Raw genomic sequence first — 15074 nt, 5'->3', positions numbered from 1 at the left:
ATTAGAAAAGAATATGCAAGTTTATTCTAAATTTTCTTTACAAATACAGCAGCACGAACCACAGACAAACTGTTCTTTCTTCTCCCATTTGGTCCATACACAATGTTTGAGATGATGGCCCAAAAAACAAACAAACGTTGCTATCCCATAGGGGAGTAGGAATTGTTTTGGGTGGATGGAGCCAAGATAAATTAACCAGTGTGGGAAATAAGTGTATGTAAAGGTCTATAATCAATGGGAACAAATATTCTATCAAATAAAGGTAAGTTATTTTAGCCCATTGTGGCTACAATTAATAGTGGCCTTACAAAACATGTTGTATGATGGTGCGAGGATTTGTGCCTTCCTATTAAGATGCAAAGAAAGTTTACAACTGACAATACATTCTGTATATTTAAGCACAGGAGAGAGAAGTTACAATATTCTCTTTGGCTAGGATCAAGAGTTTACTACATTTTTGTTCACCTTCCTCTTCAGTGTACATGATTCCATCATTGTGACACTGATGATTTGCCTCAAGAAAGTGTTCATGAGAAAAAGCACACAGAGGTAAAACCACCAACTGTACGAAAAGCAAAATTGATCAAAAAAATTGAGTTTAATTATTCTGGATGTGATTGATTTAAAAAAGATAGTTGGAAATCAAAACAAAAACAAAAAACCCAAACAAATTCTTCTAAATAGACCCATTCTAGAATAGAGAAACTCTGGCAGCTTTGTGAGGCCACAAGATATCACTCCCATTTGAAGGCCTTAATCTTCAGGAATCCTAAAAAGACCCCTCTCAATTAACGTAGGTCATCTTTTTGCGAATATAGATAAAATAGCAACATCAACTTTCTCCTTCTCCACCCTGCAGTCCCTGAAATAATGGGGTAGGTCAGCAGCTGTTCATATGTAAACTTGCAACTGAATTTTATTTATTTCAAAATATTAAATATAGAAGTTGGACATCACATGCATGTGCACCACAGCGCAAAACACAAAACCCATGTGTTATGCCTTTTTCTCTCACTCTTCTACAATACGTCTTGTGTTAGAAACACTGACCAAACTGCTTCTAAGCTCACCTTTTGATTGAAAGGGGGAGGTCTGTTTCTGATGTTTATAGAATACCAGTCACTACAGTATTTCCCTTTCTACTCTGGGGAACAAGCAGAGCACCAACCAGAAGCAGCAAAGCAGAAATGAAAATGGAGCAGGGTAGCCAGACCATGACTGTGGAGATGTATGCTTACCACATACTGTTTTGCGAACAGAAGTGCTGGATATAGCCATTTGTTTTAAGTTTTAAAATGGCACACAACATCCAACAAATTCTGGTTTGCAAAGCAAGCATGTGGTTGGAAAGTTTAGGAAATAAATGCACACGCTTTACAAACTACCTGGGACATTTTTAGTGTTTACTATTCGGCATTGTCACTGCCTCCTTTCTCCTGGTCTCCAGTAACTTGCTGTGTTTGTACAAAGAAATACTAAACAGAATCCAGACTTCTGCAGCACCACTGGTCACCATTTCAGAGGCTGGTTAATCTTAATAAGAAACTCTGATTATCTATATATGTCAAGGAGAGGAGGAGATTTTTTTCAAAAGTGCCTAAGTGAGTGTGGCGCACAGGTCCAATTGGCTTTCAGTGGGGCTGTGGCACTTAAGTGCTTTAAAAAATGTCATCCTAGTTAGTTAGGTTTATCCCTGCACCCTCTTGAATGCATTTACACAAGTCTTCCTGGTGATGTGTTAAACCAGGGATCCTAAATACAAGCAGTCATAAGATCCTGTGGTATTTACCACTCCAAGCCACATGTGACCTGGCCAAACTACAGTGCTGGACAACTAGATTCTGCTTAAGTTCTCAAGTAGTTTTAATAGGATACATCAGTCTTCACTCTGCCATAAGACATATATGCAGTGTTGCTTTGTGTGGTGAAAAAGCTTCCAGGTTACAACTAGTTGCACTGCAGTGACTGGAAGAAATATCTAGTTGGTAATTTATTTTAAGATCTCTTCTATTTACATTTAAATCTATTTCCTATGATGCACCCTCTGCAACATCATGACTGAGAAATCAGGAACTGGATTTTAATGTGTAACATAGTAAGAAAATTCTCTTGAAGCCAAAAACAGACTGGCCCCTTTTATGGACTTTATCATACTTTTAATAAACAAAAAATTGATTTGTATCCTAGTTTGAAAGTGTCAACTTACCTGCATTGAAATGAGAATGAAATCAATTAGGCTACCAATTCCACAAAATCCTACAGTGCAGAACTTTAACAAACCTAGAAAGGAAAATAAAACTTAATTACCGCCTTAAGCAATTCTCTATAAAGTTTATGGAACTTTACAGTTTCCAGGTGCATAGGCATTTCCCCCATCTGTCCCCCCCCCAAGCACGTGAGTGAAATTAACACAAACTTTTAATTAATTATCAGAAAGTCTTTGTCTTTACATTTATGCACCAACCTGTAAAGAAACTTGCTTAGTTTAAAAGATTTTAACACAAAATGAGTGTAACAGACATAATTCTGAGAAAAGGAACAGAATGAACATATTACTGTCAACTTAAATTACTGAGTTTTTCCTTTCTCTGGCTGGATGCACAGTTAATCTTAAAAGAAAGAACAAACAAATCTTTGCGCATTGGAGCTCCAAAACTTATTTTAACATGAAACACTTTGTACTGTCTCAAGTTGTAAAACATACTAATTAGACTTTGGAAACGGCTGCTGCATTTCATGCTGGGTTTGAATATTGTTCTCATTGCTAGTGTATACAATATTAATGTTTAAGGGGTTCCAACAATGTAGATACTTTTCTAGGATCTTACAGATATATTCCACTGCATTTAGAATGAATACATGAACATGACTAACAAATGATTGTTTCATTGAGATGATTTTCCATTAAAGGTGAGGCAGAACTGTAATAAAATGGGGAGATACTTAGAGGCTGTCTTTAGAAGCAGAAGGTTGTCTTAAATAGTTTATTGAACGGATTTCATTGTATGCGAACATTTTAAAAATTTCAAAAGCATCAAAGTGACTTAAGAAGCTTAAACCCCAAGGACTTTCAATAAAGCTTAAGGGGCTAAGTTACTTTTGAAAATGTGTCTCAGTCTCCTAAGTCACTTAGACTCTTCAGAAAATTTTATCCAAGATTAGAAAGTTTGAAAAGGAATGTTTGTCTTTAACTAGATCAAGTTAATTGTAGGATACTGTATGAGGAGAACTGTGCTGTCTTCAGCAGCAAAAACAAGTTTATACCTGCGTGTAAAATGCACAACACACTTTGGATGCAAAAGAAATCAACATGCTGGAAATGCAGGACACATAGACATAGCTATATTGTTAACAAAGTTGAAAAATGGAGACCTAATAATGAGTATGTGACTCTTGACCAAGAGGAAGAAAAACATTTAGCAGGCGGGCCTTCCAATGGAGCAAATATAATTTCACTATGACTCTATAATATGAAATGGTGTCAATCAATGAAGCATACAAGTCATGTTATATGTACAAAATTATAAATACATAAATGTTTAAAACAAATTGTTCTCAGTGGTTGGTATCTGCGACTTGCAGCAGCCAAGCATTTTAAGCTTTGACATCAGTATTGGCTGTAGTGTCAAAAAACATAAAGGCAACAGCCAGGAAACAAATGCCAGCAACAGGGGACAACAGTTCTGAGCTAGGACTAAAATGATGCATGCCAATTTCTCTGGTAAATACTAGAGTACCAAATTTATTATCTCTGCAACCAGAGCATTCCCCACCCAAAGTATTCATGGATAACTCTTCCATCTTTTGTCACGCTCTAAATACATATTCTGAACCCCACTGGGAGTTGGCATTTTAGGGACCCAACAAGCCACTTTCACCCCACCATCTGTACTGGCGTCAGAAGCAGAGACAGTAGCTCCAAGTGTGTAAGCACTTTATGTATGGAATTAGCTGCAAGATTTTATCATTCTAGTCACTTTCATTCTCCATTATTGGTTGTAAAAACACTTATTGAGCCCAATTTTTGCTTTGGGGAGTATGGGGAGGAAATGCAGGAAAGGAAGCAAAGACAGAAAGGAGGAAGAAAAAATAAACAAACAGTGGAAGTGACCAAATAACTGTAAGAGTAGAGGGGAAAAAAACAGGCCATTATATCACAAAAATTATGGGTTATTTAAGTTTAAGGGGAGGCACTCCAAACCGGTCTTCCATGTAACAAACTAACTTGTTAATCTGTATTCAGTAGTTTGGATGAACCAATGCTTCCTCTAAACACAGCAGAAGGAAGTTGTCTGCAAGAGTGTTTGTAATTTTCACCACATTTCTGCAAAATATTTCAGCACTATTTACTCTTTAGTTTTGTTTCTGTCAGGGAATGGACGATCCTGAATAAACTGACTGTTGACAAGCAAGCCAATGTATTGATTTTATATATATAAAAAAAAAAATGCTGCAACCTCAATGCCCATCCCCCAGCCATTTTCAAGCTATTCTGAATATCAACAATGACACTTGGTAAAGGGTTAGAATTTTGCAACAATCCATTCACTAATCAAACTTCAGACTTTCTACAGGAACAATTACCATGGCTATAGGCCTTGATGCTTTAAGGGTTTGAGCCTTTGATTATTGCAGTAAAAAAGTCTGGGATCTTGTAGTTAAGTCCATCCTAAGTGAGGAAAAAATATCAGAAAAATTAGGGCGGATGCCTTTGGAGCTAAAAATCCTCAATTACCTTTTTAAAAAATGACTACCATAAAGCACAAGGGTAACTGAATATTCGTGAACCTGAGAAATTTTGGGGATTATTGCCCTTCTGGATAATGTAAGATGCTCAAGGCTCTTGGAAGATATGCAATGCCAGCCACGTGTCTACGGGAATCAACCTTCAACCCATGCTGAGAGCACCTAGGACCTGGCTCCATAGCTCAGGGGTTAGAGCATTGGTCTTGTAAACCAGGGGTCGCAAATGCAAACCTCACTGGGGCCTGAGTAGCAGTTTCTGGCTGGGCCTGTTGTCCAACCTCTCAAATTGCAAGTGTAGATTTAATATGGATCATACTAATGTGCAGAAGAGGAGAAAGTATTTTATCTGGAGTCTAAAAAGAAATCTAAGACTGAAACTGGACTACACTTATTTCCTTTACAAGTGAATAGTGTTACTTATTTGTAGCTGTAAATTTTTTAATCCACATATTGCAAGAGATAAGAGCATGTGAAAGTGCTTTGAGTTTCAGAACATCTTGTAAGCAAAGCACCTGTAGAACACAGGAATTGCCATACATGATCAGACTAGTCCAGTGGCCCAACAGTGGCTAACACCAACTGCTTCAGAAAAAGGTGCAAGATGCCCTACAGAGAAAGTCTCTTCCTAACCCAATTGTTTAGAGGTTGGCTAAAGCATAAAAGTTTACTTTCCTTCAGGGTGGATAAAAATAAATGATTTTTAAAAATTAAAAAAAAAAACCAGATCTTTTTAATTTAAATCTGATTTTTTTTATAAAATGCTTTTTGAGGAAAAAACCTATCTAAAGATAAAGAAATGTTATAGCTCAAAGATATCTCATCATGGAATAGGGATTATAAATTCTAATTCTATAGTATGAAACAATATCATAGAATCATAGAATCATAGAATATCAGGGTTGGAAGGGACCCCAGAAGGTCATCTAGTCCAACCCCCTGCTCAAAGCAGGACCAAGTCCCAGTTAAATCATCCCAGCTAGGGCTTTGTCAAGCCTGACCTTAAAAACCTCTAAGGAAGGAGATTCTACCACCTCCCTAGGTAACGCATTCCAGTGTTTCACCACCCTCTTAGTGAAAAAGTTTTTCCTAATATCCAATCTAAACCTCCCCCATTGCAACTTGAGACCATTACTCCTCGTTCTGTCATCTGCTACCATTGAGAACAGTCTAGAGCCATCCTCTTTGAAACCCCCTTTCAGGTAGTTGAAAGCAGCTATCAAATCCCCCCTCATTCTTCTCTTCTGCAGACTAAACAATCCCAGCTCCCTCAGCCTCTCCTCATAAGTCATGTGCTCTAGACCCCTAATCATTTTCGTTGCCCTTCGTTGTACTCTTTCCAATTTATCCACATCCTTCCTGTAGTGTGGGGCCCAAAACTGGACACAGTACTCCAGATGAGGCCTCACCAGTGTCGAATAGAGGGGAACGATCACGTCCCTCGATCTGCTCGCTATGCCCCTACTTATACAACCCAAAATGCCATTGGCCTTCTTGGCAACAGGGCACACTGCTGACTCATATCCAGCTTCTCGTCCACTGTCACCCCTAGGTCCTTTTCCGCAGAACTGCTGCCGAGCCATTCGGTCCCTAGTCTGTAGCGGTGCATTGGATTCTTCCATCCTAAGTGCAGGACCCTGCATTTATCCTTATTGAACCTCATTAGATTTCTTTTGGCCCAATCCTCCAATTTGTCTAGGTCCTTCTGTATCCTATCCCTCCCCTCCAGCGTATCTACCACTCCTCCCAGTTTAGTATCATCCGCAAATTTGCTGAGAGTGCAATCCACACCATCCTCCAGATCATTTATGAAGATATTGAACAAAACGGGCCCCAGGACCGACCCCTGGGGTACTCCACTTGACACCGGCTGCCAACTAGACATGGAGCCATTGATCACTACCCGTTGAGCCCGACAATCTAGCCAGCTTTCTACCCACCTTATAGTGCATTCATCCAGCCCATACTTCCTTAACTTGCTGACAAGAATGCTGTGGGAGACCGTGTCAAAAAAGCTTTGCTAAAGTCAAGAAACAATACATCCACTGCTTTCCCTTCATCCACAGAACCAGTAATCTCATCATAAAAGGCGATTAGATTAGTCAGGCATGACCTTCCCTTGGTGAATCCATGCTGACTGTTCCTGATCACTTTCCTCTCCTCTAAGTGCTTCAGGATTGATTCTTTGAGGACCTGCTCCATGATTTTTCCAGGGACTGAGGTTAGGCTGACCGGCCTGTAGTTCCCAGGATCCTCCTTCTTCCCTTTTTTAAAGATGGGCACTACATTAGCCTTTTTCCAGTCATCCGGGACTTCCCCCGTTCGCCACGAGTTTTCAAAGATAATGGCCAAGGGCTCTGCAATCACAGCCGCCAATTCCTTCAGCACTCTCGGATGCAATTCGTCCGGCCCCATGGACTTGTGCACGTCCAGCTTTTCTAAATAGTCCCTAACCACCTCTATCTCTACAGAGGGCTGGCCATCTCTTCCCCATTTTGTGTTGCCCAGCACAGCAGTCTGGGAGCTGACCTTGTTAGTGAAAACAGAGGCAAAAAAAGCATTGAGTACATTAGCTTTTTCCACATCCTCTGTCACTAGCTTGCCTCCCTCATTCAGTAAGGGGCCCACACTTTCCTTGGCTTTCTTCTTGTTGCCAACATACCTGAAGAAACCCTTCTTGTTACTCTTGACATCTCTTGCTAGCTGCAGCTCCAGGTGCGATTTGGCCCTCCTGATATCTTTCCTACATGCCCGAGCAATATTTTTATACTCTTCCCTGGTCATATGTCCAAGCTTCCACTTCTTGTAATATATTCATATATATTGTATATTCATATATATTGTAATATATGTAATATATATATATTCTTGTAATATATTCATGTAAGGTTTAAAAAAAGTTTTGTAAATAAATTCCAATAGTTCATGGATTAGGGACCCAATCTTATGGGGTTCAAGAGGCCTCTGTATAGATTATTTAGGTTAATCTTTCTATCTACCCAATGGGACTCAGTGATCAGTCTAGAAGATAGCATCAGAGATGCTTAGTTTTGCAGTTCTCAAACTGTGGATTTGTGTCTCCAGAGATAACAAGCTTGTTAACAGCAAAAATGTTTGTAAATAAATAATATATAAAGGAGAGAAATAACAGACCTCAACCCTATTATCCCTCTGCAAATTTGTGTAAACAGAGTTAATCTCTTACCTCTCTCTAAAAGTGCAAAGTTTCAAAAAGTTCAATGAATAGAAGATTGTTGGGGCGGAACAGATCTGGACAAGGAAAAGAAGTCTGGAGATAAATGTGAGAAGGGAGGGACAGGCAGTAGAAACAAAAGTGAAACTGTTTGACCAGCATATTCCAGAAGCCTTGAGGTCTTTCTGAGTGTAGCCTTCATTGATTTGAGATCTACCTTACCATTCTCTCACTAGAAGAGACCCAGTTTGGGAATAAGAACCATTCAAGAAATATATGTTTGCTGATGATGTTTTAAAGAAAGTGACACCAGTGAACTGGTGGAAGTTACATAAGCACTTGGATCCAGAGACTGTTGAAGTGATAATCTCACTTTTAACAGCAGTAGCTTCTTCTGCCAGTGTAGGAAAAATATTTTTCTTCCTTTAGACTAATTCATTCCAAACTGAGAAATCGTTTGGGACCTGAAAAAGAAGGAAAGCTTGTTTTTCTTTTCCAGATTATGAACAAACAGGAAAATGAAGGTGAAGATGATGGAGTTAGCTGCAGAAGTCAATGTTTTAAGTTTCTCATGTTGACCTGGCTGACAGTTAATTTAATTTTTTTTTAAATATTTCATTTAACTATTTTAGTTAAAAACAAAACAAACCTGATTTTAAAAAACGTGGATGTTTAATTAAATTCAAAAATTCATATGCTTGTTTCATTAAAATATTATATGTTCGCTGTTGAAGAAAAAAATCCAGAATACATAACGTTGTTTTAGTTAAATAAAATAATTTAGATGTCTTTCTGGTGGTGATGTCCTCCTAATACAACATGGCAAGAAAATTTCCAAATATTAAATGATTAACCTGTTGAATTGAAGATATTTTGAAGTCATTGGGAGATGAACAATCTGCTTCAATTACCTTTGGTAAATGAAATGACCAAGCAATCATTCATTTTCTGATATAGCTGTAAAACTAATCTGAAAAGTTTTCAAAATAAATCACTTTAAAAGTGTATAGTGTGTTCCTTCTAAAAATGAAACCTTCATCTATCTCTGAGTTGTGAAGAATATGTATTACGGTTATAACAACCAATAAGAATGCACTTTTATGTAGAAATCCATGATTAAATCAAGTCTTTTAAAATACTGATTTACATCAATTTGATTTAAATCAAATCCACCCTGCTTTCCTTACAAAACTTGAGATATTTCTGCTATCCATACAACTTCTTGGCTTCAACGGGTATGTCTACACTGCAATTAAAAACCCACGGCTGGCCTGTGCCAGATGACTCAGGCTTGCAGGACCCCAGAACCCAGGCTCCAGCCGAAGCCTCTACATTGCAATTAAACACGTTAACTTGAAATTTTTTCCCCCTACAGAAATAAGAGCAAAGAACCTTTGATAGCTCATTAAAAATGAAGGATTGTTGCAGGATTGCAAAACGTTTAGAAGTCTTGACAGTATGGTGTTGTATACGCCGTACTAGATCTTCACAATGATGTAGTCAATGCTATTCACTGCCAAAAAATAAACTGTGTTCTAGACCTAAAATGTTAAGTTAGAGGTCTCGATTTTTTGATACTCATCTTAAACGGAATTATTCTCATGTTTGGGGAGAGGAGAATAAAGTTTCAGAATGAAGGCTTATGCAATTTTAGCCTGAAGCCTTGTTTGTTTGTATGGCCAAATGGAAATATGGAGGTTTACAAGTAAAGTTCAAATCTTAATTTAAATCCCAAGTGAGACTGAGTTTGGTGGTCTCACAAAAACAAAACATGAATTGGTACTATATGGCACCATGGGCCCCCTTGAGAACAGACTAACAAAGATGGAAATAGCAGGGGGTTTACAGCTCAGAAGAAAGGTGCATCAGCAGAGCTGCATGGGGAAGCTTTCACAATGCCCGACTAAAGCTAATGCTTTCTTTCTCCATATCTTCATGAGAATTAAATTCACTCAATTAAAGAGGAAATACCTTACAGTGAAAGCCTTTGCCATACTATTTATCTAACAACAGGAGACTATTATTTTCTTGAAGCAAGAAAAACTGGTTTATAGTCTGCCTTTGTATTGTCAGGATTTATACCATCTTGTTAAAAAATGGTATCTGTTGTATGTAGAAAGGTCAGTGACGAAAATCGATGTGTGCTCCAGCTTTTAAAGTATCATGCAGAGCAAAATGCGTGTATCTTGTCTTTAAAGGCAATGTGCCACATAAACACATTTACAAAGTAGTAAGCACTATACAGCTTCACATAAGGATAGTCTATGAATGACAGTTTTCAAAATATGAATTCAACAACAATATATATGGTGGTAAAAGTAGAAAAACAACTAATTTTTAAGGTAACCTGCTGCTTTGCAAGTCAGCTCCTAAACGTAATTTGCAGGAATTCAGATCATTTAATATTTAAGAGGTACCTTGTTTGACAAAGCACAAGAATTCTCTACAAGAAGTTGTGTGATTAGTTACCAGTATTCTTTTTGCTTCACTACTCTCCATCCTTTCACAGGGAACAGCTTCCAAGCTTTATAAGAGCTTAACTTGCAAATCTCTTAATTGTGGCTAATATCTGTGAATTATATTTCAGGTCCGATTGGTAATTTAAGTGTAATACATACAAGAATTCAAAGCAAAGGTTTCAGACATCTGCATTAAAAGTAATGCACATCCTTATTCTAAGTCCAACTGATAAAATAAAAAAATATTTGAATTTTGGAACATTGGTTTTACAGAAAATGGGCATCTAGAGTTATCAATTGCCTCTAAAAAAAGGGAACTTAGAAGATCTAATCTTTTTATGTAAATATAAATGTGCAAAATAAAAATGTGCAAATTATTACGTCAGAAAAAAAGGCTACAGAGGTTAACACAGAATTACCCATAAGAACAGGGAGAAGGCAGAAACTCAAAGCTCCCACTTGAAGCAGTACTAGTGTACTTAGCTGCACCAGTCCATTACATCATGCAATCTAGAGTTATACAAAAAAGGCAACTGTTTGTAACATACTGAGAAACTAATGAAGCTTAGACAGAGAGTTTCTTACAATACAGTGAAGGTAATTCTAGCAGAATAGGATTTATGTGTACCTTAAAAAGCCATCATCATTTTCTTCATCCTGTGGATAAATCTGACAAACACTATCTGATGTAATTTTTATCACTGTGGGAAGTCCTATTAAAGCCAATAGCTTCAAACAGAAATAACAATAGTAAGCACTATCCTGAGCGGTAAGTGTTTGCAGGATCAGATCCCATGTTCTGTTCATGTTTACTTGTTTTTGTACATGTAAGATTAGGATCTGGTCATGCAGATTTAGATATGACACACTTATCTATGCGTGTTTGGATACATGTCCAGAAATCTATAGATTGTTTCTAGAACTTCATTTTCAAAACCAGTGGAACGCAATCTATAAACACCTTGAATATCTTCAAAAAAGTTAGAAACAAGTAATTTAAAAATAATCTGAAATGACTGCAAGAGTGAAACTCTTACAACAGATTTTCTAAAATCAGTATCTTAACTAATTTCATCTAAAAGGTGGCAACTCTTTTGGTTGGCAATTTAAATATCTTAGTAGAAAGCACAAAAATCAAATAGACATTTTCACAGAAATGAAGAGAATTATTACAATGTATTTTGAAATAGAAAATATTACCTGAAAATGAAGATCACTACAGTTATTAATTTAAAAAGTTACATATCCAGAACTTTTAATACAACATACGCAGTAAGATTTAAGGAAATGATCTGCTAAGACATTGTAGAAATTCACACATTCTCTTAAAATGTAGACATGGGAAAATTCACACCAGATATTCCATCTTAACTTTGACCCTCAAGACATAGCTTATATAGCATTATATTGTGCAAGTTCCACGAAGACATTTAACTCATTTCAGCACACACATTGCTAATGTACAGTAATTGACTTGCATTGAACTACAAAGAATATATATCACGTTCTATTACACACACATTCTAATTGCAGAACATTAATTATATTATTCAGACACTAAGCACCGTTTTGAATTTAAAATGGGTACTTAGATAAAACATTATTATGGTTACAAGGCTAGCAGCACTTTTGCCTTTCCTGGTCTCTGAGTGCACTCCTACAGGTAACAGGTCCCAGGCCTATATGTCTCCTAGGGTGGAGTTCTGCAGTTCTTGTGCTCTTAGAGTGCTGCAGCCCAAGGCCCAAACTGTGTATCAACCATGCTTTCCCAGTAGGTCCAACTGGGTTTGGCACCTGCGGTTCTTCCTTTCAGGACTCTGTGGCCAGTGGTATTCAGTGAACAAAAAGCCTTCTTAAAATTAAAATATTTGTTTATTTTAATAGTAGGAATAAAGCATTTTAAAATAGCCTACAAACACATCTACCTTACCCAAAGGCTTAATATTCCCTGATGGCCTAAATTCTTCCAACTCCTCAGCAGGTCCTGTGTGTCAATCTATTCTCCCCAATAGCTACTGCCCTATTTGTGAAAAAGTCTTCCTTTTAAACCCTGTCTTTTGATCATCTGGTTCCCAGGCCTTTTCCTATGCAGCACTGTCTCTTAACAGCCTTTGAGTGATGAGGGAAAGTGGGTTATCTTGAACAATTCTTTTATTTTCTGCTGGTTTTCCGCCGAGCTCCCTACTGAACTCAACCAATATATTCACACAGAAAACATCCCAACAACCAGGTCAGCATAAACAATATTCATAAATTACAGAGCAGCTCCATTTCTGTTACGCACATCTTCCTACAGTACATCTTCTATTATATAAAATATGTAATACTTAGAATACCAGTAACTGATTCATACCTTTATATAAGTGATTTCCTACAGCATGCTATAAGTTGTATAAATTGTTGACCCGTACTATGTGAAAGTAAATAAGGCATCAGTTAAGATTGTTATTGGAATGTTTACTGCGACCTTTCAGACCTACTTTTTTTAAGTGACTGCACAGAACTGAAGAACATTTATTATTATAACTGATATTTCTTGAGTTTTGACAGCTAAATTTTCTCAGTATACATTTTTGTAATGAGAATATTACTTACTGAAACAACTTAAAATCATTACACTACCCTGATCACCTTTTTAGTCACAGGCACTTGGACTGTTACCCAGGGATCCCCATCATGAAGGACAAAAGAGTGGAGGCCACATTGCCTCTCTCAACAGCATTGTCCAAAGTCAGTCCTGGGATAAGCAAGCTCAATTCCCATAATTAATGCTTAACCATAACATATATTTTCTCATCAACAGATGTAAAACAATTCCACAACAGAGAGAGTGCGGCTCAGAAAGGTTAAGTAATTAGCGCAAATTCATAGAATAGAAGGGCAGCAAAGCTGAGAACAGAACATAGGCTTGCTGACTCTCAATCACATGCCCTATCCCCTGAACTATAGCACCTCCCCTTTGTCACTACTAAGCTCAAGAGAAGTTATGTCCACTTAAATCACGGCGGGATTTGGCCACAGAGCCATTCTAAACAGTTAAAACATGGATATAGTTCATTGCAAAAGACTTTGCTTTTAAAGTGAAATAAGTACACTAGTTAGTAGATTTGAAAACAGTGAGAATCAGAGGTCAGTAGTTAAGACATAAGTATGCGTGTAAACTGCAATCATATAGAATTAATGTTTTATTATTTAAAATCAAAACAAGAAAAAAAAACTCACCTAAGGCAGGATACCCAAGATAAAATCTATCTGCTCCCAACCATCCAAGAAATAAAGACAGAGCCACTGCCACTTTGTATGAGTAACCATTTCTGCCAAAAGACACAAGTAAAGATGACTGTGGTTGAAACAGGATATTAAGTTGTGTATATTCTGAATAATTAAATTAAAAATGACAGTCAAATGACATACCTATTAAGTTTCCCTTTATGAAAGAGAAGACTTGTGATGTTTAGCTTACACAATTTTAACGTAGTCTTCAATAATTCAACATTAAAAAACTAGTATAATATTATTATCTGTGTAGACATCCACTGTAACATGGACCTCAGGAGTGTACTTGGGCTCCAGCAGAACTTCCATCCTTTTTTTTAAGGTGGATTATCATTATTGTTCAAACAAGACATGAGCCAGCTGTTGACACAATCCTAGCTTTCTAGAGTATTTCCTATCCACTTGTGTATTCTGGGGCACAATTGATTGAAAAGCCCCAGAATTGCACCAAATTTGCTTGGCAGGGTCGGTTCCAGGGCCAAGCAGTGAAACAGGAAGTGTCCTGGGCCAGATGAGGTATCACCTACAGTAGGCATTCATAGATGAGATTTGGGGAAGAAGTCAGCACTGGCCCATTGGTGAAAGTTGTGAGAGCAGCTTTAGATGAGGAAAGGGTCAGATAAGAAAGGACAAGTATTTAAGATAAGGATACATTTATTTTTAGATTCATCACAAATGAACAAAGAAGTTGGCCGCATAAAAATGTACTGATGGCAGAAGATGTCAAAATGATAGCTCTAAAGATGGAGGAAGCCCTTTAGTTATTCATACAGATATGGCACAAGCAGAAGTGAAAGGCTCCTTGGACTCTCTTCTGAGATTGCCAAAAAGAGTGCTACCTAGTATTAACTGGTGTAGTGATGTGGACATGCCCACTGCTAACTTTCAGTCACTTCTGAAGTGAGCTTAGTGCTAATCACTGAACCTAGAGATGCTATTCCTATTAACAATCCCAGAGACATCCATTTCCACATTAGGGAAGAACCAGCCTAGGAAAGGCGCAACAGAACCAAGTGTCATTAGAACCTTAAAATATGCAACAATTCACTATTCTGACACTTGCATGGCCAAGTGTCAGCAATTAGTGAAAGTGGCCAAAATAAAGTCTTAGATACATACTTGAATAAAATATTCATTTTCACAAAGGCAGTGGCCAAGAAGGGGTGCAAACACCTTTAATAAATATTTACATTTTTGCTTATTATCTGGCTTTACTGACCCCACTACTGAGATCTTTACTCCTTCCACATCCACATTCCCCTCCTATTTCACATTCAGAAAACTGTTATCCTCTTCCGTTCATAATGAGCAAGTGCTGTTCTTAAAGATCACACCATTTGGTTTGATCTTCTAGTGCCTTTTATCAGTTCTCCAAAGATTTACGCCTATGTTTCCCATTTCCC

The 15074-nt window shown here is 37.5% G+C and overlaps 1 protein-coding gene across 5 annotated transcripts in view; it reads right to left on the bottom strand.

The window, feature by feature from the left end:
- The window catches only part of TM2D1 (TM2 domain containing 1), a 42806-nt gene that overhangs the window by 16540 nt on the left and 11192 nt on the right, over positions 1-15074 (bottom strand). For 4 of the 5 annotated variants that reach the window (XR_005294359.2, XR_005294357.2, XM_038412506.2 and 1 more), the window contains exons 4-5: positions 13618-13709; positions 2207-2280 (exon numbers count right to left, since the gene is read on the bottom strand). Coding sequence is in view for 3 of the 5 variants with exons in the window: in XM_038412506.2 (XP_038268434.1) it covers positions 2207-2280; positions 13618-13709 (166 nt within the window). In the remaining 2 variants the exon portion in view is untranslated. The remainder of the gene's footprint in view (positions 1-2206; positions 2281-13617; positions 13710-15074) is intronic. The other variant, XM_043520336.1, reaches the window with a different exon arrangement.

Source organism: Dermochelys coriacea, chromosome 8, assembly GCF_009764565.3.
Source record: "Dermochelys coriacea isolate rDerCor1 chromosome 8, rDerCor1.pri.v4, whole genome shotgun sequence".
Lineage (NCBI taxonomy): Eukaryota > Metazoa > Chordata > Testudines > Dermochelyidae > Dermochelys > Dermochelys coriacea.
Note: the sequence above shows the minus strand (reverse complement) of the source record. Positions and strands in the feature narration are given on the sequence as shown.